At 41.1% G+C, this 26,569-nt stretch overlaps 1 protein-coding gene across 1 annotated transcript in view; it reads left to right on the forward strand.

Moving 5' to 3' along the window:
* Nucleotides 1–26,569, forward strand: part of VPS13C (vacuolar protein sorting 13 homolog C) — a gene marked incomplete at its 5' end in the record, with an annotated part of 135,437 nt that overhangs the window by 54,930 nt on the left and 53,938 nt on the right. Inside the window, 22 exons of the mRNA XM_080934608.1 lie at nucleotides 1,033–1,111; nucleotides 1,756–1,895; nucleotides 4,719–4,872; nucleotides 6,914–6,993; nucleotides 8,387–8,446; nucleotides 8,881–9,034; nucleotides 10,220–10,336; nucleotides 11,629–11,732; nucleotides 11,917–12,084; nucleotides 12,504–12,808; nucleotides 13,470–13,620; nucleotides 14,381–14,489; nucleotides 15,780–15,913; nucleotides 17,132–17,288; nucleotides 18,125–18,204; nucleotides 19,096–19,155; nucleotides 19,958–20,120; nucleotides 20,796–20,909; nucleotides 23,215–23,318; nucleotides 23,651–23,818; nucleotides 25,206–25,510; nucleotides 26,204–26,351. Coding sequence (XP_080790734.1) covers nucleotides 1,033–1,111; nucleotides 1,756–1,895; nucleotides 4,719–4,872; nucleotides 6,914–6,993; nucleotides 8,387–8,446; nucleotides 8,881–9,034; nucleotides 10,220–10,336; nucleotides 11,629–11,732; nucleotides 11,917–12,084; nucleotides 12,504–12,808; nucleotides 13,470–13,620; nucleotides 14,381–14,489; nucleotides 15,780–15,913; nucleotides 17,132–17,288; nucleotides 18,125–18,204; nucleotides 19,096–19,155; nucleotides 19,958–20,120; nucleotides 20,796–20,909; nucleotides 23,215–23,318; nucleotides 23,651–23,818; nucleotides 25,206–25,510; nucleotides 26,204–26,351 — 3,054 coding nt within the window. The remainder of the gene's footprint in view (nucleotides 1–1,032; nucleotides 1,112–1,755; nucleotides 1,896–4,718; nucleotides 4,873–6,913; nucleotides 6,994–8,386; nucleotides 8,447–8,880; nucleotides 9,035–10,219; nucleotides 10,337–11,628; nucleotides 11,733–11,916; nucleotides 12,085–12,503; nucleotides 12,809–13,469; nucleotides 13,621–14,380; nucleotides 14,490–15,779; nucleotides 15,914–17,131; nucleotides 17,289–18,124; nucleotides 18,205–19,095; nucleotides 19,156–19,957; nucleotides 20,121–20,795; nucleotides 20,910–23,214; nucleotides 23,319–23,650; nucleotides 23,819–25,205; nucleotides 25,511–26,203; nucleotides 26,352–26,569) is intronic.

Consider the following 26,569-nt stretch of genomic DNA (forward strand, 5'->3'; position numbering starts at 1 on the left):
ATGAAAGTTCACATTTGTGTTGGACTTCAAGAGTCGCCCACACACCACACAAATACTGATCTCAGGCAAACACAGATGGCTCATTGAACGCACACCCTAAGATTGATGGATAGATCCTGGCCATAGCTCAGAATTTGGGGGCTGAGGCTACAACCTTGAACATCTTTCTCTGTCAGTTTATAAAGACTAACCCCGCTAAAATCACAGTGAGCTCATATGCAGGTGCAGAAGTGCTGCTGCCAGTGGTTAGCTCTGACTCAAGCCATTTTCCACATAACAGTTAATATTGACCTTCGATTTGATGGGTCCTACATAAAGCTTTGTGGAATTTCCTAAGATTAACAAACCTCATATAGAACATAACAGAATATGTGATCATCATGACCCTGCTCAGAGTCAGTTATTTTTCTGTTGTCAGTGACTGGCAGGCATATTACAGCAACAATATGAAATAGCTGGTGGGCATGAAACAAAATAGCTACCGATATGCTAGGGGCGGGGGTGGGGGGTGGGGAGGACAGGCCCCAACAATTTGTAAACTACATCTTATATAGAACTAGGAGTACGAAGCTTTAAATAAATGTGCAAATAAGATTTCAAGTTGAGGTTGTCCTTTCTTGGTGAGTCTTAAATGTTCTAGATCACTTTAATTGAATAATCTTTATAGTTTAAAATAAATACTGGATTTCTACTTACTTAGAAAAGAAGTTTGAGAAAGCTAACTGACAATGATGCCATCTTCAAAGACCCTATGATAAATGCGCATTTTTATATTGTTACCCATAATAACTAAGTCCTTGATTTGTGCATAATTATATCTTTATAAATGTGGGGAGAAATCTTAATATTTTGCTGGTTCCAGCTGACTGTTATTTGGGTGTTTTAGTTTCTTGAGGAATTGGCTGTGATTGTGTAGATACTTTTCTTTAGATCTTCCTTTCTCTTACCTCCTATGTTTTCGGTATATAGAGATGTCATCTGTAGTATTTAATCCCTATCAGCATGTATTAAAATATTTGCATTCTTTGCTAGGTACCCTCGATTCCTGTTCTTTCAGGTGGGACAAAAGGTCTTCTTGGGACTTCACTGTTGCTAGACGGAGTGGAATCAGGTGAAGATTGGAACATGCTGTTTCTCTGTGACACTAAACCTTCACGTTGTTCTGTAGTGCGGGTGTTCGAGGAGAGTAAGGAGTCTCAGGACACAATACTACTCCAGCTGTGCTGCCAACCAACAGTGACCTCGGCATTTTATTCTTTGATGCTCACGTCTCACTGTTGGATAAATGAAGAGTTGTTTATTGTGTGTTAGTTTTAAGGGTGGGTGATGGGACTTGATGGTGTTTTCCAAGGATTCAGTTAAGTTACAGTATTTCTCTGTAAACCAGGGCTAAGTGACGCCTTACACTTTCAGATTAGAATATAGGATGTCAGTGTGGTAGACACAAGATGAATCTAACCAGGTTCAGGCCTGGCCACTCTGGTGTCCATGGTGGTGGTCACATTTTGCTAATGATAGCTGATGCGCAGTAAATATTCGACTGAATATTGAACGAGTGAACTAAAGTGAAAAATAAGTTTGGTTTAAGTTTTAGTGCATGCCAGTTCAAGTCCCTTTAGGACTTGAAAAATACATTGAAAGCATTTTGTCTGAATATGAAAGTTCTATTCATGGATGGAGTTCACTGTTAGACTCAGTGTCTGTGTGGGTTCTCAGTGGATGTTGTCTGTGTTAACAAGTGTCTCTGTCCTTTAGAGTCTGATGACGAGTACTTTGATGCTGAGGACGGAGACTCACAGACCATTAGAACTGTCAAAGCGTCAGAACTGAAAAAAGCTGCTGAGGTTCCCAGTGAGGAGCTGGTTACTCTTCTGCTCAAATTTGAGATTAAAGAGGTATGTGTTTCTCTGCTCATGAGCACATTTTTGTCGTTCTTCTGCCCTGGAGCTGACCTCAGCTTCCATACTTTACGAATGTGTGTTCTGGTTTCTTTCTACCAGCTGGTACACGTGAGTGTACACAAATGCACACACAGTTTCAAAACCACGGAAATTATTTTTCAAAATGGTTTAAGGGGGAATCAGTGCTTGTAATCTATTCTGGAAAAACTCAGGTCTCTTAATTAGGATTTGTGTCTCTCCATAAGATTTCTGTTTTCTGTGTGGATGTGTATATTACTCCCCCTCCATCAGCTCCTTTCAGTTTTTTAAAGCTAGTGTTGAGCTGTGGTTTCCAGGCTGGCCTTGAACTCATTGTCTCACTCTGTAGCCTTGGTTCTCTTTGAATGTGGGCCATTCCTCCTGCTTCACTCTCCCGAGTGCAGAGATTATAGGTCTGTGTGTTACATGCAGTATATAATGTCCCTTTGAGCTAAATAGAGTTGGTCATTGTCATGCATGTCTACTGTAAACTTCTAAACTTATTTTTCTTAAAAAAAAATAGATGGCTTAGTCAGGGCTTCTGTATAAGAAAAGGGTTAGTTTTAATTGGTAGTTGAAAACATTTTATTGATTTCGACATTAGAGCTTCTAAATTCCAATGTGAAAAGTTATGTAGAAAGCCAAGCATGATAGTATAGGTATTTCTAGTTATGAAAAAAGCTGAGGCAAGAAAATTATAATTTTAGTCTGTGCTAAAATACAGGCCATCCTGGTCAACTTAATAAGACCCTGTTTCAAAATAGCAAACAAAACAAAAGAAAACAAACAAATAAGGGGGTGGGCTTGACTTGAGACAGAGCTGTGGACATGCTGCTTACAGCTTGTGAGGCTCAAACTTTAGTCCTGGGGACTGTTTCTAGGAAAAGAAGTCTGGTGGTTTCTCAGAAAACTGGACATAGTACTACCTGAGGACCCAGCTATACCACTCCTGGGCATATACCCAAAAGATGCTCCAACATATAACAAGGACACATGCTCCACTATGTTCATAGCAGCCCTATTTATAATAGCCAGAAGCTGGAAAGAACCCAGATGTCCTTCAACAGAGGAATGGATATAGACTGAAGGAAAGGCCATCCAGAGACTGTACCACGTGGGGAATTCATCCCATATACAGTCACCAAACCCAGACAATATTGTGAATTCCAAGAAGTGCATGCTGACAGGAGCCTGATATAGCTGTCTCCTGAGAGGCTCTGCCAGAGCCTGACAAATACAGAGGTGGATGTTCACAGTCAACTATTGGACAAGGGTCCCCAGTGGAGGAGTTAGAGAAAGGACTGAAGGAACTGAAGGGGTTTGCAACTCCATAGGGAGAACAGCAATATCAAGCATCCAGAACCCCAGCACTCCCAGAGACTAAACTAGCAACCAAAGAATGCACATGGATGGACCCATAGCTCCACAGGATATGTAGCAGAGGATGGCCTTGTTGGGCATTGATGGGAGGAAAGGCCCTTGGTCAGTGTAGGGGAATGCCAGGGCGGGGAGGTGGGAGGGAGGGGTGGTGGGTGGGGAGCCCCTCATAGAAGCGGGGTATGGGAGATGAGATGGGGGTTTACGGAGGGGAAACTGGGAAAGGGGATAACATTTGATAATGTAAATAAAGAAAATATCCAATTTAAAAAAAAGAAAGAAAACCGGATGAGAAGGTCACAGCGTATTTTAGAAGTAATAGGAGATTTTTTTTGCCAGGCCTATGATTCCTTTTAGCTCCCATGTGTACATTTGTTCTGTGAGTAACCATGCTCCTCTCCACATTGGTGGGATTGCAGCTTCCCATCTCCACTTTGCCTTTCTGTGTTCTAAATTTTCTTTAAAAATTTTTATTACTTTGATGATGCAAAATGATACAGAGATTATGGTTGACTGCGATATTCTAGAATGACAGCCTTTCCTAAATCATCGTGCCAGATCTGATAAACCTTAGTCCTGCTGGTATTTTCTTGGTTTGTCTCCTACCCTTGGCTTTTGACTTGCCTCTTTTTCACCCTCTGACCCAGTCTCAGGGGAGGCCTGGGCCCTGTCCTCAGTGCTTCAATGTGGTTGCTCTTCCCTTGGCTGCAGCTGTGCGACCGCAGCCATCGTCATTTGCAGAAGTTAGGCCCAGTTCTTCCTCCCCTCCCTGTGCTCCCAGAGATAAGACTCAGACTCAAACTTATTTACACATACCTTGGCCATATAGCCAGGCTCTACTCTGACTAGATTATAACTTCTGACAACCCATTATTTTAACCTGCATTCCTCCACGTGGCTGGATACTTGTCCATGCATCATCTCTTCACATCTTCCCAGACAAACCTGCTGGTCTACATCTCAGAATTCTCTTCTGCCTGTATGTCCCACCTTTCTCTCATGCCTAAGCCAGAGGCCTTTTAATTGACAGGCAGTGCATTCATACAATATACAAGATATTCTACTGACATCATTTATAGTGTGTCTTTTAAAAATTGCCACACGTTTTGGTTTTTTTTTATTGGCTGAATATTTTTGGCTATCATTTCCAAAATCAATTTAAATACTGTGAGAATGAACACTCTCACTTTTTGCTACTAACAGAAGACTCTATCAATTTTTTCCTTAATTAAAAAAAATGTTAAGAGCCCTATCCTTATTTGAATGTGCTTTAAGTCTTGATGGTGAGTTTGAGGGTAGCCCTAGTGTTTGTGTGTGGGTGAGGGTGTGATGAGAAGCTGTGTGGGAAAGGACTACGCTTCTGTCATTGAAGGATGACTTTGACTGACCAACAACTTTCCCTTGCCCTGTGGATTCTCTTAGGTGGTTTTGGAACTCACTAAACAACAGAAAGAAGAAGAGACTATTCTAGTATTTAATGTCACTCAGTTAGGGACAGAAGCAACACTGAGGACATTTGACCTGACTGCAGTGTCCTATTTGAGGAAAATCAGCTTGGATTACCATGAAATTAAAGGTAAAGGCCATGAAAATAGAAACAAGTCAGTAAAAATTTTGTGCTTGTGTGTCTGGAATAGTTCCTTTATGATGAAACATTTGCATTTCATTCTGATGGGCATAGTAAACACAGTGCAGTAAACTCTTGATGAGTACTAACTCCATCCTAGAACGATGGCCATTAGGCTTCCATGTTACTGCCTTCAGTTCACATGTTACTAATATGCAGGTTGATCATTCAGCCAGGTTCAAACAACTGTAGGGGTCAGAGCCCTGACTGAGACATTAGAAGCCTAGTTCTGGGGTCTGGCACCCACTACAGTTCCTGTCCTCTGAACGTCCACTGACAGTAGGAGTGTCATTTACATTCCACAGGCAGAGAAGGCTAAAGCACCCCAAATAACTTACACATACATCCTCTGTCTCATTCGCGATGGACTTAGGATACTGAAGCCTATTCCGTTAGAGCCTTCCTCATGCTGTGCTCCTCTGATACAGTTCCTCATGTCGTCAGGACCCCAACCATAAAACTGTTGCTACTTCATGACTGTAGTTTTGCTCTGGTTATGAATTGCATGTAATATCTGTGTTTTCTGATGGTTTTGGGGGACCCCTGTGAAGGGGGTACAGCCCACAGGTTAAGAGACACTGTGGTGAGTGTTTGCACAGCACGGAAGCATTGTGATAGAAATAAGAAGTTTGGAAGATGCAGAGGCCACGCTCTTGTAAATTCTGTAGTTCATCATTTCAGTGTATTTCTTATTAGCATACTTGAGGCATGAATGAGTGAATTAGTCAGCAGCAATTAAAATTCCCCCCAAATTTGCACAATGCTTTAGTCAGAAACTAAGATATTGCATGATTTTTAGAAAATAGTTAAAACTGAAATAAACTCCATTTAAGCATTGATAACTTTTTTAGTTATGATTATGATATTAATAATATCATTAATAGATTATGATAGAGCAATACATTTTCTAGGCTGTTCTCTCCTTGTGTCAGTTAAGACTGGAGAGGGGCTGGAGAGATAGCCCAGCCGTTGAGAGTGACTGGGTGTGATTCCTAGCGTCATCCACATAGCAGCTTACAACTGTCTGTAACCCCTGGTCCAGGAGATCTACCCTTCTTCTGAATTCCTAGGGCATTGGGCACATACATAGTGCACACATATACAAGAAAACAAAACACTCACACATAAATCTAAAAAAAATTTAAACGGGAAAGATGAGGGGCAGGGTGGCTTTCTAGCTGTTGTAGAGCAGGATTTACAGCCTGTGGAGAGAGACGCATGGATATGATTCAGTGGTCGATGGAAAGGAAAGCGTTTATTCAGCTCACACTTCCACATGGCTGTTCATCACCAAAAGAAGTCAGGACAGGAACTCACACAGGGCAGGAAGCAGAAGCTGATGCAGAGGCCATGGGGAGATGTTACTTACTGGCTTGCTCAGCCTGCTTTCTTATAGAACCCAGGACCACCGTCACAGGGATGGCACCACCCACCGTGGGCCCTCCCACCCTTGATCATTAATTGGGAAAATGCCTTACACCATGGATTTCCTCCAGGGAGGCTCCTTTCTCTGTGATAACTCTAGCTTGTGACAACTTGACACACAAAACCAGCCAGTACAGTAAGTATAAATAAAATAGTTTAAAACAGTTTACGAATCCACTAGAGAGTGTCCCAGTCTAGTCTCTGGTTTCCTAGTTGAGAAAGTTAAACAGCTGTGGATTAAGGTCAGAGATGAATTAGAACTCCCATGTCCACATTCTTACACCCGTAGTTCTTTCTGCTGCCTATAAATGCACAGGTATCCTTAACAGCATCTTAAGAAGTTTGGACTTTGGTTGTGGTATGAAAGCAAGTGAAAGATGCAAAGTTTTCACTGATCTAGGAACCTAAGGTCAGGGTTTCAGCTGCCTTATGTCCTCACCAGTCATTGCCTGTTACTCCATAGCCATGAAAATGTACACGGATATCTTTATAAGGCACTAGAAAAAGACATGTAGAACCCTCTAAAAGTTCATAAAAGCATCCTATTTACATTCTTCTCTTTTAGGATCCAGAAAGAAGCCAATTCACTTGATTAGCTCTTCAGACAGACCTGGATTAGATCTTTTAAAAGTGGAGTACATTAAGGTAAGGGCCACAGGAGGATGACGTAGTGTCTGGACCCCTCACTGTATCTCTGGAGAGAGAATGACCGTGTGTAAGCAATATCTTAGTAGAGTTACTTACTCTTAGTCTTCTGCTCTCGCTGGAAACAGGGATATTACAAAGCTGCAGGCTGCTAACCCCGAGGCAGAACCTAGGCACGGTTTCTTCTGTTTCTGGGTCATAGTCACACCACTACGGTCCTTGTAAAAACAGGTGGCAATTAGTTGAGTTTGCTACATTAGAAAGGGAAAGTGGAATTAGATGGAGTTGAGGCGAGATCTGCCGGGACTGGGGAGGGGCTGACAGTGAACGGGACGGAAGGAATCGATGGTGTTCACCTTCGTTCTAGTGATCGGCAGACTCTTCGTTCTGTCTGTGAGGGTTATTGAATTTCTGTGCTGTTGGACACTTGGATTGAAGTAAAAGTTAGAAGACAGAGATGTCCAAACAAACAATTAAAACGCAACCTGGGCTGATTTTCTAAGAAAAGCACAGAGCAGAGTCGACGTGGAGAGGCTGGCAAAGTAGCCAGAGCAGAAAGCTGCTCATGGGAGGCAACAGAGCCTTCTTTAGAGACTGGATGTGTGAAGAACTGACGTTTCTCTCACCAGAGATTGAACTAAGCTTTGTAGAGTTGTACAAGCATCAGATGATGGTGGGTAAGGCGACCCTTACATGTTTTCTCCTCGTCTTTGTCTTTTTAATTCTCTGAGGGAATGCATGTTTCTCCATGCTTAATAAGGACACTTTGCACTGTTATGAAAAATAGAGTTATGTAATTTTAAAATAAGACAACAGGATATATGGTTGTCTTAGTTACTTATGCTGCAGTCAGACACCACCATTTGGGCAACTTATAAAGAACACACTTAATTTGGGGCTCACAGTTCTCAAGGGTTAGAGTCCATGACCATCATGGCTGAGAGCCAGGCAGTAGGAAGGCAGGCCTGGTGCAGGAGCATTAGCTGGGAGTTTACATCCTTATTTGTAAAAAGGAAGCATAGAGCTGACTGAAAATGGAATGGTATTTGCAACCTGTGTATTTGTCTACTGTGATGACCCATTTCCTTCACAGGGACACACCTTCTAATCTGTTGCAAAAGTTCCACCAACTTGGGGATCAAACATTCAAATATATGAACCTTTGGGGGCAATTGTCATTCAAACCACCAGTGTGTGTTCTCTCTCCCACCTTCTCACTCCCTTTACCTCCCCTTTCTCTTCCTCCATCTCTCTCCACACACACACACACACACACACACACACACACACACACACACACACACAGAGAGAGAGAGAGAGAGAGAGAGAGAGAGAGAGATTATAAAAATCAGCTTTGCTCTTAATTCCTTCTTTGGAACTTTTATTTTTTCAGGTTGATAGGAATGGGCCTAGTTTTCAAACTACTTTTGAAAAAACTGAACAAACTATTAAGGTAAGAAGTTTTACGTATTTGAAAACAACCTGCTCGCTTCATACTTGAGCCTCTGTTCATATTTGTGCTCCTTAAGCTTAAATGTCATGGGTGCCACATTTGGAATCATGTCTGGAGCTTCATACTAAAATTTTCTATAATCACAGTAGCCTGCTAAAGATCCAGGAAGCCAGTTCCGTGTTGACTGTGCAGATGGGCAGGGGAGGCAGTCACTGGCTTCATGACCGTTCTGGTTGGGAATGGAGTAGTTGGTTACTGTGATGTACTCCTGTGCCCTTGAGTGTGCCAGTGTCATTTGCTGTCTCTACTTCCCTACACCAGGGAGTCATGTCCTTTCTTTTTCTCTCTTTCCCTTTCCTGTCTTGGAGGCAGCCTTTGCTGAGACCACAGATGGCAATTGGGAAAGAACTAATTTTCTTTGTAAACACTTTCAGGTGGCCTTTTCATCTTTGAATCTGTTGCTACAAACACAAGCTCTTCTGTCTTCTCTCAACTACTTGACAACTGTCATCCCATCAGACAGTCAGAACACAGGTGTGGCCAAGGAGGTGCAGACTGAGAAACAAAAGAACTCTCCCCTGCAGAAAGGTATGAGAGTAATCAGTGTCCCCCATGGCAAACATCCGAGAAGATTTTGAAGGAGCAAAGGTGTGTTCTGCTTGTAGTTTCAAAGATGTCAGCCCATGGACACTTGGTTCTGTTGCCTGTGTGTTCCAGGCAGAGCATGATGCAGCATATGATTGACGGTGCTGGATAGGAGGCAGTCAGAGGTGGTCCAAAGATGAGCCCTGCAAAGGCACACCAGTGTGTTACTCCCAATAATGCCACCAAGCTGTCAATGGATTTATCTACTAGTGAATGTCAGAGCCATAGTATTCCATTCTCTTTCAAAACAAATACAGTAAGCAAACAGACAAATCTCCAGTCACTGGGGTTTCTCTCAGTTGAATCACCTGGTGCAAAAAGCAGGGGTAGTGGATAGGCAGTGAAATATACTTGCAGTTTCAGTACTTGGGAGGCTGAGGCAGGAGGATTATGATTTCCGGACCAATTTGGATAGCTGGCATAGAAATTCATTGATTCAAAAAAAAAAAAAAAAAAAAAAAAAAGCATCTTTCTCTCTCTCTCTCACATACACACACACACACACACACGTGGAGTGATATGAGCAATATTACTGTTTGAAGAAACTTTTCTTCTTATGGCTGGGGATTGCTGTTGGAGGGTTACTAGAGGAAAACCCACGTGTGTGCTGAGTCCTTCTTCCTAACCTAGTGGCTATGTAAGGACTCTCAGGACAGCCCTTGATGAAAGAGACCCAGAGATGAAGGCGGGGGCATCTTTAAAACAATCTTATTTTTTATGTGTTGGGTAGTCTGTCTGCATGTATGTATATATACCACACGTGTGCAGTGCCCATGGAGTTCAGAAGAGGGCATTGGCTCTTTTGGAGCTGAAGGGTGCTGGGACCCCAGTTCTCTGATCCATTTCTCTAGGACCTCAAAGATTGCATGTCACTGTTGAGAATCTCTGGAATTTGAATCCAAAAGAACTTAGCTCATGTTCTGATTATATTACTTAATGCTATATGAATTTAGGCATATTACGTTTTTGAATTTTATGTTCTATTTACTTTAGACTTTTTGTTTTTATATGTATGTGGTTTGTATAACACAGTTTATAGTTTATGTACTCATATATTATATATTATCTAAATGTCTGAAGAAACGTGTGCAGGGTTTAGCTTACTAGAATCCATTGTTTTACTTTTAGTGATGGTGCCCTCTAGGGATAGCGACGTGATTGGCTTCAGGCTGTTTGCCAAACTGAGTGCTTTCTGTGTCACTGTCTGTGACGAGAGGAGCAGCATTGCTGAAATCAAGATACAAGGTAAAGTGTCACAGTTTATAGTCGTTTAACACCAAGCATTTTCTCCCCTTCCCTTCCTTCTCTTTCTGCAGTGTTAGAGAAACTACACCGAGAGGGCTCTGAACTGCAAAAAGTTGCAGGGTGTGGCTAAACCGGGTGCTTAGGATTAGATGATTTCCAAATTCTGGCTAGTATAGTTGTTTTCTTCTTTCCTTTGCAAATTGGTAACACACCTACTTTGTTCATAAAGCTTTTGTAGCCTGCATCTCAGGTAGGGCATTTATTGCTGTGGTGAACACCAGGACCAAACAAAGCCTGGGGAGGGGAGAGTTGATTTCAGTTTATACTTCCCCATCAGTCCATCATCTCAGAAAGGCAGGACAGGAATAGGGAAGCAGGAATCGAAGCAGAAGCCCCTCACGGCTTGCCCCTCACGGCTTGCTCAGCCTGCTTTCTTTTGCATCCCAGGGCCACTGATCCCTGGTGGCACCACACACCATGGGCTGGACACACCAGTCACTAATTAAGGCAGTGCACTATAGACTTACCTACAGGTTAGTCTTATGGACATGTTTTCTCAGTTGAGGGTCCTCTTCCCAAGTGATTCTAGCTCATGTCAAGTTGACATAAAACTAGCCAGCACAGTCTTCATGTAAATGACTTAATATCTGTAAGGTATAAAAATATATTTCATGCTTACTTATCCTGAATTGATTTCTTTGCACTCGATTTCCTCCCAGGGAACTGAAAAAAATTATGTAATTATATTTTATTGTTTTTGGTTTTTTACCACCTTATTAAATAAATATATAGGATATCAAGATAATAGGAATCTTTTCGGTGTCAGAGGAAATGATATTTAATGCATTCTCTGTTTCTTTTATTCTTTGAGAATGTCGTACATGCATACTGGGAAAGGTGATCACACCGACCACCATTTCCCCACTGTAGCTGCTCTCAGAGCTCCTAACACGTCCCTATTGTAGTAACCCACCGAGTCCCATTAGTGCTGCCTGAGTGCTCATGCATGTGAGCCACATCTGGGAGGATGGGTGACCTTCCAGTGACCACACTCCCAAAGAACAGTGCTCTTTCTCACCAACCTGCTATCAACTGTTCCTCGGTAAGGGGTAGGGCTTATATAATTAGATTTTTAACCAAAATGTAAGTTTGCTAATTATAAAACTAAAAAAATATTTAAAAAGAAACTTACTAATGTGAGTTTAGACATTTTTTTGTATATCCACAGACCATAATGAAACGAAGTATTTATGTTATATTAATAAAAACCATAATAATTAATTTTTTTTCAGGCCTTGATTCTTCCCTTTCTCTTCAGTCAAAGAAGCAGTCACTTTTTGCCAGGCTGGAAAACTTTATTGTCACAGATGTGGATCCAAAGACAGTTCATAAGAAAGTATGTAACACTGGATGCGTAGTTACTCATTTTGATTATTGCACAGGGACTTTATTTTAAAATGTCTTAGTTTAGAACTTAAATGTACTTCTATGAAGATTATAATTTCAGGCCTTTTCTGACTGGGGTTTTATCTTGTGATTGCTTTTCTGGGCAGAGTACATTCACATTTCTGTTTTTTCAGGCAGTATCCATAGTTGGAAATGAAGTTTTTCGCTTTAACCTGGATTTATATCCAGATGCTACTGAAGGGGATTCCTACACTGACATGTCCATTGTGGATGGTGTGGTGGCACTGCACGTCGGCTGCATTCAGATCGTCTACCTTCATAAATTCCTTATGTCACTGCTGGTAAAGTCACCGCTTAGATGTCCGCATTTCCCTGAGAAACCATACGGGCGGGCTGTGATTGGGTTTTGATTATGCCTGGTGTTTATGTAGGAAAACAGTAACCCAAAGCCCTCTCTAACTCTTGACATCTAAGTCATTGAAGGATGTTTCTTTGTGGTTGGAATTGGTTTTCTAGAACACACAGAAGCCAGCAGTCTGAGTGTCAAAGTGTTGAAAACATGCTCACCCCCCACACTCACTGCTCAGTGAGGGGTCACTATGGAAAGCTGGGCAGCATGTGACTCAGGATGGCCTTTCTCAGTCCCTTCTGTTCACTAGGAGGATAGGGCTCAACTCTAAGGACCCTTGGAGGAAACTGCATGTGTGTTAGCAGAAGGTAGGCTTATTCACAGATGTCTCCTTTTACATATTGTCCACAGAACTTCCTGAACAATTTCCAGGTGGCCAAAGAGGCGCTGAGTTCAGCCACTGCCCAGGCTGCGGAAAAGGCGGCCACGAGCGTGAAGGATCTCGCCCAGAGGAGCTTCCGAGTTTCTGTCAATATTGATTTGAAAGCCCCAGTCATTGTTGTCCCACAGTCCTCTCTCTCCACCAATGCTGTCGTGGTAGACCTTGGGCTCATTAGAGTTCACAATCAGTTCAGTCTGGTGTCTGGAGAAGATGCTGTTAACCCTCCAGTGATTGACAAAATGGAGGTGCAGCTCACTGAACTGAAACTCTCTAGGTATGCGTGTTCAGAGCTGTGCTGTGAAGTATGTGCTAATTTCTCATGGTGTTTTTATACAAGTTTCTTTAACAGAGAACCATTTTCTGATATAAAAGGTTGCAAAGAACTCTAATTTCTCATCAGCTGGAGTGCATGTGTATATACAGCCTTCATGTAGAGTTACCAATTCGTTTAATTTTTTTCTTTACATGTTTTAAAATATGTGTATGTTACTTTCCAAAACAGTGGTTGCTAACCATTTGAGAATAGAAATCTTAGCCAGGTGTAGTGATTCACACCTTTAATTCTAGCACTTGGGAGATAGAAATAGGTAGATCTTTGCGAGTTTGAGGCCAGCCTGGTCTACACAGAGAATACCAGGATAGCCAGAGCTACACAGAGACACTGTCTCAAAAAAAACAAAAAAAGAGAGAGAGAAACTCTTGTCTTGAAACAAAACAAATCAAAACATTTTCTTAGTTGCTTAATCACATGTTATAATCTGTCTCTGCAAGTGGATTATAGGTTAATTATTACCTCCACTTTGAAACCCCCAGAGCCACAGTGTTATACATTATCGTCAGAGAATCAGATAACACGTGGCACTCTACGTGATGGTATATTTGATTGCCCTCTGTGACAGCCTGTGTTTACACATTCTCTCTCTCCTCCTTACCAGGACAGCAATCCAGCTAGGAACCTCCCATCCTGATGATATTCAGCTGTTGCACCCAATTAACTTGGAGTTTTGTATAAATCGGAATCTAGCTGCAAATTGGTACCATAAGGTGCCTGCTGTAGAAATTAAAGGGTGTCTTGATTCAATGAATGTAAGTACATGCATAAAGATAACTTTACTGTTGACATTTCAACCCTGAAAGCTTTCTCATATCACAAAGAAAGCGAAGGTCATTTACTGAATAGCAAAAGAAACATTTTAGTGCAATGTTGTCCAGCCAAGTTTCCAGTATTTAATCTTCAGTTAAGTATTATTAGCTTTTAAATCTGCTACACACCCATTGCAGAAATCTTTGGACAAATTACTTACTGTTACAGTGTCTCTCCTAATGAGTATTATTTACACACTTGTTTTTAAGGAGACTGAAGTTTGCCCTAAGTAAGTATGACATTCTTTAAAGAGTGATAGTTTCTAGAATTTGTTATTTAAAAAATTTGCTTAGAGTAAAAAAAAATTTACTTCAAGTAAAAACCAGCCAGGAGGGCTAACATTGATTTGCAAATACATTTTATTTAAAATTGCAGAAGTGAAAGAGAAGCATGTAGTAAAGTCCTCAGTGCTGGTCTTGCTGCGTTTCAGTTACTGTTTTATTATCCCATTTTACTACCAAGAATCTGCTTTCTTTTTTTAAAGATTTATTTAGTTATTTATTATATACACTGCTGCTGTCTTTAGACACACCAGAGGAGGGCCTCAGATCCCATTATAGATGGTTATGAGCCACCATGTGGTTGCTGGGAATTGAACTCAGGACCTCTTAACCACTGAGCCATCTCTCCAGCCTGAGAATCTGTTTTCTATATTGTAGTTATTTCATTTTTAAAATGAATTTCTTTTTGTTTATTTCACAGGTTAGTCTAAATCAAGAGGATCTTACTCTTCTGTTTAGAATCCTGGCAGAAAATCTTGGCGAGGCCACCGAAGACTTTGATAAAGGGAAACCTAGAATACAAGAGACAGGTGAGAGGCTGATGGCGGTGATGAACGCACGGATGTCTCTCTGCAGTCAGTCACACTGACTCTTGTCTTCAGCTTTAGAAGTGGCTCTGTGTTTGTTTGTTTGTTTGACCACAGTAGGGATTGAACCAGGGGCTCACCAGTGCTGTGGTACACACTGTCATATTGAGTTACATCTCCAGTCTGAGACAGAATAAATATGTAGTGAACAATACGTATTTACAAATTGTGATTTGTTTTGCCAAGAAAAACAACAGGATGTGTAAGCATGACTGAAGCTTGTTGTCTCTGTGTAACTAAGCAGATGGCTAACCTCCAGCCTATTTCCAAGATGCTTGTGCTGAGAGGTTGTTAGGGCGGGTGGCCATGAGCCAGTGCTGGATCTCTGTAACAATTCTTCATTTATATATTAAAAAATCCAAGAATGGTAGGCTGTGGCATCGTAACCTATGTGATATTTAAATAAGGCTTAGGGGTAAAGTGTAAGAATTTAAATTATTATTTATCACCCTAAAGATAGTAAATATACTATATTAAAATAAAAACAGCAGGAAGTTTACATTATTAGTTATGGGCATTTTTGCTTAATGGTTATTACTGTTTAAAGCTACTGTATGTATTACATATTATGTATGAGTAACATTCGCGTGTATACACACATAACGAATATATTGTGCACACACGACAATGGCACCTGCTGTGCTCTGCCTTTGCTAGTGCTAAACCAGCAGTGAATGTATTTCCTGCCCAGGATTGTGCTGGGTGTGACCTCCCTCAGTGCTCTTAGTGCACATTTATTGCGTGCCCTGGTATGTGCTTGAGAACAGCAGCAGCACTGAGGCTTTCTTTCCCTTCCTAGACTGGCGTGCATGGCCCCTTTGCTTTCTTGGCCTTATCTGATTGCAGTGGGTACCTCAGCCATTCTACAGTCTGCTCTGTTTACAGACCCTGCTGAGTGCCATCTCTCTTCCTGTGTGCCTTTCACTCTTACTTTTCAAAAAAGGCGAGCTGTCTTTTCTGTGGCGCACTTCTCTGTATTAATATGTCTTCGCCTCCTTGTCTTCTCTCTTTCTATTTTATGTCTAGCCCTGATATTTGTCTGCTTCTTGTGAGTGGGTTCAGCTTGGTTCTTCGATCTGACTTTTACCATGTCTGTCTCTTTTACTAAGCCGCGTGCTTTCTAAGACTGAGCGCTGACGTGGATTGTGGATCTTCAGGTGCTCGTACATGTTTGCAGCAAGTATCTGAAAGAAATGCAAGAATAGAAGCACATGTTTCTTTTTACATCTGTAGGGCAAACGAAAGCGTGCCGAGAAGTCTCCACACTGCAGGGTGTGCACGCCCCACCAGGTGTGCCGGCAGCCAGAGGGGAAGAGGCCAGACCCGGAGGCATCATTAACGCACTGTTGAACTTTGAAATTAAAGAGGTGTGTAGTTTATCACATTTTATAAAGTGAGGCAAACAGGTTATCGGTATTTCTATTAAGCTAAATTTGTAGGCAATTAATATGTATGAAAAAACCCTTAGACTGTTAATGTGCTTTAAAATTTGAGAATTTATTAAAAATCAGTTACATTTTTTGGGGATCCATTTTTCTTAAGAGAGAAATGGAAGCACCTCATATAACTTGTTTTTTAGTCATTATAGGATGTTAGAATATGGCTTGCTTTAGATTTTCATGTGAGAAGGGCAAGAGAGGAAATAGAGGAATCTTTTGTAAATAAATGTTAGAAATTCTTAATAAAATAAACCACAGATCATGTACATTTAAAAATGATATTTTACCTAAGTATGGATTTTCTTCTTTATTTATTCAACATTTGTGCAGTGTGTGTGCCAGAGCCAAGGATACAGTAGAAAATATATAGGTTCTACATACAGTGGTGTATTTCCATTGAAAACATGCTCAGGACATGCTACTTCAGAGCCGGTGGTATAGCTGGTTGTGACCAGGCATCTGAGCAGGCAGAGAGGGGTAGGAAAGGTTTCTGGGAGGAAGTGACATCCGAGTAGAATTTGTAAAGTAAAAAATAAATAGTTCAGAGAAAATGGGATGAAGAAAGGGGCCAGTTAGAACAAATGGGCATAGAGAGAAAGGGATGGGCATAAAAATACATGTTTTTCCCTAGCGTTTATTGTATATGCTGGGACAGTTTGATCCCTGCAGACCTGGTTGAGCTAGAAGGGAGAAATTTGTGATTGCCACATGGGTATTTATTGTGTACAGGGACTGCTGGGTAGAAAGAGGAGTGCTCACATGACCTGTTATGATTAGGATTGTGCCCAAGGTTAAGAAGCCTTGCCTAGAGATTAATGTAAAAACCAGCAGCTGCTTTCAACAGCATTTCAGACAATAGCTGCTTATCAATTAGAACTTCTAGGATTGGGCCATTACCCGCCTCCCTTATGGATACTCTGCCATTGCGCTACCCCTTCCCCCTTATTTTGGTACTTACCTTTGAAAGTCAGTAGAAGATGGTGGAATCTCAAATGTACGTGACTTAACTAATGATAGACACTTTTCAGGCTCAGAATATCTTTTTCTTGTGTGAATTTCTTTATTTTCCTTCATGTAGCTACTGAGTTTATATTGGCACCATACAGTAGTAAAGCAGTTTGTGACAATCCATGCTTTTTCTTTTAGGTTGTGGTTACTTTGATGAAAAAAGCAGAAAGAAAAGGAAAACCCCTACATGAACTAAAGATCCTGCATCTTGGGATGGAAGCTGAAGTAAAAGCTCATGACATGGTTGCTAAGTCTTACTTAAGGGAAATTACCATGCGGTGTTTCGACTTCCCTGGTGAGTGTGCAGGCCCGTCTGTGCAAAGATACTACAGGTCTTAACCCAGTGTAAACACAGGGCTCATTGTCGGCATTCTCTATGTACCTCGTCTATTCCTTACACAACCAGTTTGTTGGTGATGCTGTAATAAATCTCACCTAAATGATTGTAGTGACATTAAGAAATCAAATCCCAGGTCTAGAGCCCAAAGACTCCTTTTGAAAACTTAATTCATTAAGAAGCCTGACTTTACATTGATTTAGTTGCAAATCACATGAATGTTAAGGTCTATTTTAAATTACATTACTGTGTGCTTGTAAAAAGTCAATGTTACACAAAACATAAATACATAGAAAGAGACATTGGCCTCAACTGCTAGTCTCACCTCCTTCCAAGGGACTATGAAGTCGTAGTTTAATGGGCATCCTGGATTCTTAACATTCCCTGTCTAAATCTGAGGCTATCTGAGTTTTATAGTTCCTGTTTTACAGGACTATGTGGAGCATTATTGAGAAGATAAACTTGTGTTGAGAATAATCCCTTCTTGTATTTTGTAGCTGTTATTTCTTCTGTTAATGTTTGTTTAGATGAGGCTAATACCTGTAGTGTTATATATGAGAGATGTTATTGACTAGTGCCATTTAGACTTGTTAATTTTGTGGTTCTTGATTTTTCTTTCTAGTCTTTCAAAGTTAGACTTACTGTAGTATGATTTGTAGGTTCTATAATATACTTGTCAGTATGTGTCCAGTTCTCTGATAAGCATTTCTCTTTGTAACTGGCTGGGTCTGTTTTTCACGATGTGTGAGGTGCTGAGGGGGTGGTTCAGATTAGACCTGTCTTTTCCCTTCCAGATTCTAAAGGCGAGCCTCTGCACATCCTCAACTCCTCCGATGTGTCTGATGGAACCCTCCTGACAATGCTGTTCATCAAGGTTCTCGTTTCTTCTGTTGCTGTGATAAATACCTTGACAGAAAGACAGATTAGTGGAGAAAGGGATATATCACTTACAATCCTAGGCAGCAGTCTATCACGCTGGGTAAATCAGGACAGGAACTTCAAACACCCAGTGACATCACACATCCACAGTCAGTTGCAGAGGGAGATGAACATGTTTCCTGCTTGTTTGGGCCCAGCTCTCTTTCTCTACTTATTCCATTAAAGACCCCTTGCCTAGGGAATGGTGTGGCCTCAGTGGGCTGGGTCTTCCCATATCAATTAGCTGAAGAAAACTTTTTATAGTCAAGTCCACAGGCTAGCTCAATTTAGACAACCCACATTGAGACTTGCTTTCCAGATGACTCTGGGTTTTATGAATTTGACAATTAAAACTAAGCATCATAGAATTTCATTTCATTTCTGGGATTAATATTTAAATATATAAAATTGCTTGTTTTTCTTTCATACCTAATGTCTGCATTCTTTCCTAAGTTTTTAAAGTCCAAGTTGGTCAATGATGAATTATAGAAGCATATCTAAATCCTTTATATCCCATTAACCTAATGACCTTCCCTGAGGAGATAATAAATAGGAGTGAACTGTCGAGGCTGAGCTGTGTTATAGAGTAGGTAGCAGCAGTTCCCACTATGGCCTATCTATGTTCACTGACATCTCTTTTGGAGTTGAATAAGGAACCTGAGACTTTGCATCTACAGTATGTAGAGCATATTTATCTGGTTGGTTTTGGAGGCATATTCTTATTTGCCTGCAAGAAACATATTTGTTGGTCCTTAATAGCATACTTAAGTTGTAAAATATATACGTTTTTCAATGTGTGAAATTTTACTGTTTTTAACTCAGTGGTTTAATTACCACTTCCTTACAGGCAGACAGTGATGGACCAGACTTTAAAACCATTCATGATAACACCAAACAGAAGCTGAAGGTAAGTCTTCTGTAATTCATCTTAAGAATAGGTTTTGAGATTCAGTGGAGCTCCATGCCACTTGTAGTGATAAGAGGTAAGATCTAAAATTAGAATTGAGGGCAGTAGGAATGGATATAAAGTTAGTGCATATAGGATTGAAGTAAAGGTCTTGTCAAAACTAGCTTCTGAAAAGATTATTTTAAATGTGAATTAATAATTGTTTCTGGAATATACAGTTACTTTTTATTTTTAGGGAATTCTGTTTACTTTAGTGTAACATAGCTCTTTGGCCTGATGTTGCTGGCGGCACTGAGCATTTGAATTCTGTGTTGCTTTAGGGTTAGAGTAAGATGAGAATAGTGCACAGTCTAGTGTAGGCACACACAGTCCCTTTGGGTATATGTAGCCAGTGGAGGAAAATTCCTGTCTATCCGTTTAAGACCACCAAGCTTGGTTGAGGTTAGAATTAATGACTGCACTGGGAGTGGGCAGAGCATTTTATTGCCTGGCAAAGATTGACAGTACAATAGTAACGAAAAAGATTAAAATGATACTAGTAATCATTCTTAATTGTTTAGAAAGGGTTGAACTATTCTTGTGTTAGTTACATATACTGAAACGCAGCCCAATGGTGTGACTGCAACCCTGTTGACATGCCTACTATCTCCTCAGTGGTGTGACTGGCCCTCAGTGGCATGACCACCATCCCCCCAGTGGTGTGACTGACCATCAATGGCATGACCATATCCCCATTGGCATGACAGGTCTCACAGAGGTGTGAACATCCCTGAAGTCCTTGTTCTGGTGTTTATTGTCTTAGGTTTCATTTTCGTCCTTGGACTTGGTGCTTCATTTGGAGGCTTTACTTTCCCTCATGGATTTTTTGTCATCTGCTGTTCCATCCTCTGACTCTTCCTCCTTTGAGAAGGAATCTGAGCTAAAACCACTTGTGGGGGAATCCAGAAGCCTTGCCATCAAAGCTGGTATTGGTCTCTCCTATGTGCTATCATAGAATAACTTGTATTTGCAGCTAGGATGAGTGTTAACACCTTGATGAACTTCCAGTGGATTGCACTCTCTGGCTCTCCTCTGAAATAGAATTGTAGGTTCTTAGCCTTCTGTCTAGTAACAGTGAGAAGTGAGAAGTTGAAGCATGCTCAGCCACAGAGGCTCTCTTCAGTCAGAATAACTTATAGACCCATGGCATATAATCTAAAGAAACTGGGTTGGTTTTTTTCATTAAAGAACATGTAGAGAACATAGATAATTCATAAGTAATATACACTTCATTGATTGCGTATTTCAATTTTTATGACTTATTCTTTGATCCAGTATGTGATGTGACTAATTAAAAATTTTGTACTAATCAAATTCTAGAGTCTGATTTCGAGGGTTTCCTTTTCCCCCCTAGGAGAAACAGCTTCCTGAGCATGTCTAGCTAGTGAGTGGTACCGTTAAGGTGTTGTGGTTGCTCTTATTCATAACTGAAGGACAACTTGCTAGGTTTTATCTGAGTGGCAAAATTCATATTTATATTGCCTTGACAGAGACTCAGTGGTTCCTTTTGTGCATTATCTGATTTTTGTTGGTGAACTGTACTGTGTTTCTCATCTCTGCACGTCTCTCAGCACTGACCTCTGGTTTCCACTGCTTTACAGTACCCAGCTCTTATGAGGGTGACGTGTCTGATTTGAAGGTCATGGCTGAATTAAACGCCTTTAACATCTTCATTTGTGATCAGAAGAGCAACATAGCAGAAGTTAAAATACATGGTTAGTAATTATTTTTACTTAGTGTTTTGGAAAGACGGCTGGGTTAACTTGTGTTGAAAGTGTATGCAAGCCTTGAACAAATGTACTTTGGAGCTTGTTATGATTTATTCCTGCAACCATTTAAACATTTTCAGAATACATCTGAGGCTTAAGGGTTTTATTATGGTTTCCTTTTCAGAATAAGAGAACTCTAAACTAAGGTGACTGTCATAGTAATTCTATAGTAACAGGCTAAAAATAAAAGTCATTATCCTTGTTTTCTCTTGCATTTTAAGCATATATAGCTTAGCAAAATTAATTTGTAAAAGACATTTTGACCTTGTTTTTGAAGCTAACCACAGGTCACTGTTGAGCAAATTAACTTAACTTTCTCTTCCCCTGTTAAAGTTGTTGTGAGGGTGACATTTGTACATTTGTTTGTGTGTGGACAAATGCATCGTGTGTTGTAAGCAGTTTCAGAAGACTGAAATGTCAGTAGTATTCTGCAAACACTTCCGAGTCTTAGCTGGACATCTCCTGTGAGGAGGAGGAGTTCCCACATTTTCATGTCTTCGGTATAATGAACATGGCAAACTTCTGACTTTAGAAGATTAGATCATAGATTATTGTAGAAATAATTATTTTTTATTAATTTTTATTTTATGCCATATTTCTAATCACTTTATAATGTATTGCTTTGACTTTTATACTGTATCATTTTAATTTATTTTTATTCTTTAAATCTTTTTTTACAGTCCAGATTTATCCCCCCCCCAGGTTTGCCCCTCCTACCACTCCTCATTCAATACCTCCTCTCCCACCCCCTACTCTGTCTCTAAGAGGATGTCCCCACCTCCCCACCCCCACCCTGCCAGGCCTCCCCACTCTCTGGGGCCTCAAGTCTCTGGAGGGTTAGGTACATTGTTGCAGTAAATACTAAAAAATAAAAAAAAAAGTTTATCTCTTTATTGGCCCCAGGGTCTCACTCCTCAGCCCGATTTTAGTACAGAGCCACACATACCTCTGTTGCTCTGTCTGAGCCACCCCCATGGCCTGACTTTGTCAGTGTGACTCCCTTCCCTTGGCGGTTTTCTATCGCCTGTTTTCTGCCTCTGTCCCAGGGTGTTTGTTCACCCCAAAACCCAACACAAGCACAACTCTACAGCTTGATAGCTTTTCATACAGATTTATATATTCGATTCTCAATCCACAAACCCTCTACACAAGATTACATCAAATAGACAAAGATACAAACTGCCCTTCTATAGAGATATTAGACCTATAAAATCCTTAATGTTCATAGCTGTTTAATGCCAATTAAGCCCACCTGGATCCAGCTGGTCTTTCGGGACTTCCATGTTGTCCTCTCTTCCTCCTTCGTCCTCTAACTTCTCCTCGATGATCTTCTCTCTCTACCTCTCTTCCCCCGCCCAGTTACTGGCTTTCCTTTACTAATTAAAATGGAAAAGTTCAGATGAAATCACCTCATGAGTATGTGACTAGGCAGACCTTCTTGGGGAAGTAGAGTTAACACTGAAATATAAACAGCTTTTAGGACAGTCTACAGTGAATTTTCACTTACTAAGGCCAGATCAGGCAGTCCTCTGCTGATGTGTCCAGGTTGGTGGCTCAGTGTCGGAGAGTTCTCAGGGGTCCAGGTCAGTTGAGATTGCTGGTCCTCCCATGGGGCTGTCCTCCTCAGCTTCTTCCAGCTTTCCCCCAATTCAGCCACAGGGCTCCCCAGCTTCCTTCCATTGGTTGGGTGCTAGTGTCTGCATCTGACTCTTTAAGATGCTTGTTGGGCCTCTCCGAGGGCAGTCAGACTAGGCTCCAGTCTGCAAGCACATCACATCAGTAACAGTTCCAGGGCCCCAGGCCTTCCCTTGAGCTGGATCCCAGTTTGGGCCTGTTACTGAACTTCCTTTCTCTTATGTTCTTCTCCATTTTTGTCCCTGGAGTTGAATTCTTAGCTGTAAGGCGACACTCATTTATTTAAGTTTTAAAAACAGGTTTATGAAGTGCATTAGAAAATACTAAGTCTCCCCAAGTGAGGAGCGGCTCTGGTCTAACCAATGTATACGGTAAGGTTTTCAGAGAATATGTCACTATTTGTTTACAACTTTTTGGTTTTATTTTTAAATGTTCTCAACTGTTATGTATGAGGAATATGCTGACTTAAAAGTTCTCCAACCTTTTTAGATATCACAAACATGACAGTTAACATGTTTGATAGTAATGTTTTTTCATCTTGGATTTCAGTTGTATGTGAGGGCATTTAAATTAATTACAAAAAAGGATATATCTGTAAATGGCGTCTCTTCTGTAGGAATGGATGCCTCTATTTCTGTGAAGGCGAAGCAGACTGACATGTTTGCCAGACTTAAGAATATCATAGTTATGAATGCTGACTCACTGTCCATTCACAGAAAGGTAATCACAAATCCCATTTCTCCGTAAAGTGTGGCTTTTGGGGACCAGATGCCACCATGCATTTGTTGTTTGTCTGACATGTTGGTGAGCATATTAGGGCTGTGTACGAAGATGGGACGTCATGTGTAATGTTTGGGAAAGTTATTTCTGGGAAGCTCGGTGGTGGGTCGGTACTTTAGTAATGAGGTGACGTTTATAGAAATGGAGATGTTGAAGGTTGAGTTTCCCTGTGGCTTTTTCATGTTAGGCTACCATGGTCAGGGAGTGTCCTGAGGGTCAGGAGAGCAGGGTTCTGTAGCTCTCACATAAAAACCGATTGTCTTTAATGTCAGGCCGTCTCTATTTTGGGAGATGAAGTCTTCCGGTTCCAGATGAGTCTGTATCCAGATGCCACAGAAGGAGAGAATTACGGAGACATGTCTAAAGTGGACGGCAGACTTAGTCTCAAAGTGGGCTGTATTCAGATTGTCTATGTCCATAAATTCTTCATGTCTCTCTTGGTAAGTTTATTTTACTCCTTTTTATTTCTCACTGAAGTAAACATATTGTGGCTATGTACCTGAACCTAGATGGCCAAGTCTTCACTACTAGGGCGTGGTTGTTAGCCTCCGATCACCGTGACTCAAATGCCTAGATAAATAGCTCAAAGCAGGAAAAGGCTTATTTGGACTGATTGAGAGGTTTTCCTCCATTGCTCGGCTCTCTTGTGTTTTGTTTGTGATGAGGAGGACCGTTCTGAAGGTGGGTGTGTGCTGAGCAGGGCTTGTGACCTCATGAATGCTGGGGATTAGAAAGGAGAGATGGGGCCAGGTCTCAGTGTCCCCATATAGAGCATGCCAGGCTCGGGCAATAGGCACCTTTTCCAGCTGAGTCATGTTGCTGGCCCCAAAATGGAAGCTTTAATCATTGTTCTGAACATAAAATCTATCATTTTCTAAAATTTTTATAGTGCTTTTAAAGTGCTTTTTGGTATTTTATTTTTATATATGTACACACACATGTTTGTATTACTTGTCTTTTAGTACTTGCTTTTTAATATACAGGACTGGCTTCAAGTTCACTGTGTAGCCTAGGATGACTTTGAATTCCTAATCTTCCTGCCTCTACCTCCCAAGTGCTGAGAACTTAAGGTGTGTACTACCATACTCAGCTATTAATTTTATATATCTTATTGTTTGTATGATTTAATATTGCAAGTTAGGGATTTTCAGTATTAGTTGTTTGGTAGAATGACCGACCAAAAGTCATCATGTGGTTGAAAAGCAAATATTGAAACCTAGAGTTTTGACTATATTTATGATAAACAAGACAAGGAATTCTTATTTTTACTGAGAACTTACAGACCTTGGTCTGAAGAGTTTAAACCTGCCAGTTCATGAACTTAGTGGTCATCCATTTATATCAAACCATCGTGTTTGTGTTTTTAAATTGTGTGTATCTTGGGTAGTGAGAGAGATGAAGTCACCCTGTATGGTTAATGTTTGCATTTGGAAAATACTTTATTTCCATTTGAAATGGAGGTGAAATGTATCCTAACCACAAATAACTTTTGATTCCTGCTAATGATTGCAAGATGAAAACCAACCACATTTGCTTATCTCTAGTACATTAGTAAAATATTCATGAAAAGGCATTTGTTGCTGAGAATACGCTCTGTTCTTGCAACCTAAGAATGCAGAGCGGAGTCTGCGTTAGGAGAGAGTGCCACCCAGCGTGCTTCCCACCTAGTCCCCGTGTAAGGTGCCCGGTTTGAGGAGAGTGGTGTTTAAGTCATAAAACCATTCCTCTCCTGTGCCCTCCTCATCGAGCCTCCCTTTCATTTCCTGGGGGGACTGTGTCTACCTGTCACTCTCTCCTAACAGCCCACCTGTCGTTTTCTTCTGACAGAGCTTTCTCAACAATTTCCAAGCTGCCAAGGAAGCCTTGAGCACAGCCACAGTCCAGGCTGCAGAGAGAGCCGCGTCCAGCGTGAAGGACCTGGCCCAGAAGAGCTTCCGGCTTCTGATGGACATCGATCTGAAAGCACCTGTCATCACTGTTCCCCAGTCTTCTGTGTCACCTAATGCCGTCATAGCAGACCTGGGTTTGATCAGAGTTGAGAACAAGTTTAGCTTGGTTTCTGTGGAGCAGCTCTCTCTCCCCCCAGTGGCTGACCAAATGAGTATCCAGCTTACTCAGCTGAAGCTGTCCAGGTACGTGTGTGTCGAGCTGTTTGTGGATTTCTGATCAGTAGTACTTTTTTTTTTTTCTTTTTCTCACTGCACTAATAACTGTGATGATTCATAACTCTCATTCTTTGTTTATTCCAATCAGGAGACTTTGACTACTGCTTTCTGGACAGCGGTTAATAGCAGCGTGCTTTTTAGGGCCTGTGTTTTGTCTTAATGTTATAGTCTGGTTATTCTTTTCATTTTCTAGAACATGATTATAAATGTAAATTTCCTAATGAGGAATGGGGATGGTCCACACGTCTCTGTTCCCGCCTATTCAGGATCCTGAAGTGAGTGGGGCAGGAGCTCACAAGTTTGAGATGAGCTTAGTTAACATAACGAGAGCCTGTGTCAAGATGGTAAACTCCAGTGTGCTTAGTAACATCTGTTTTTGTCTCCCTAAGTTCCACATAGCTATTTATTTTAATTTGTGGGAGAGGCCTTCCTGATTTGTAGTATATTTTAAGACACTCACTCCTAAACCTCGTTATATTTGTTTTCAGCAAAGCATCCCAGAGTCCCTGAATCACAGTGGGAAGCCATGGTGCTACTGAGGAGCAGTACTTCCTCGGTTATGGGAGGGTTGTTGGCAGACAGACTAGAAATGGCTCGTTTTAAGTAAGTTTAGAAGCACATAGATATTTATAAAAAAAAAAATCTCCATTTTTCTTTCAGAACTGTTTTACAGGCTGACTTGCCTCAGCATGACATTGAAATCTTAAAACCAGTGAACATGCTTTTGTCCATTCAACGGAATTTGTCGGCGGCATGGTACACACAGATTCCAGGCATGGAGGTAAAAGGAAAACTTAAGCCAATGCAGGTGAGTGGGAGCTGTGGAAGGTGAGAGCTTCCTGCCGACGGGCAGTTCCTGGTGTCTGAAAGCCAGCAGTGAGCTTTCCCTTGTCCCACACTGTCCTTCATCCCACCTCATTAGGCATTTGGTAAAACCAGGGTCTGGCCAGTGGGGATCTACTGAAAATATCTTTCTTAATTTAGAATATTTGATTAATTTAGTGAAATTGTCGGAAAATTAAGGGT

The sequence above is a fragment of the Micromys minutus genome, assembly GCF_963924665.1.
Source record: "Micromys minutus genome assembly, chromosome: 21".
Classification (NCBI taxonomy): domain Eukaryota; kingdom Metazoa; phylum Chordata; class Mammalia; order Rodentia; family Muridae; genus Micromys; species Micromys minutus.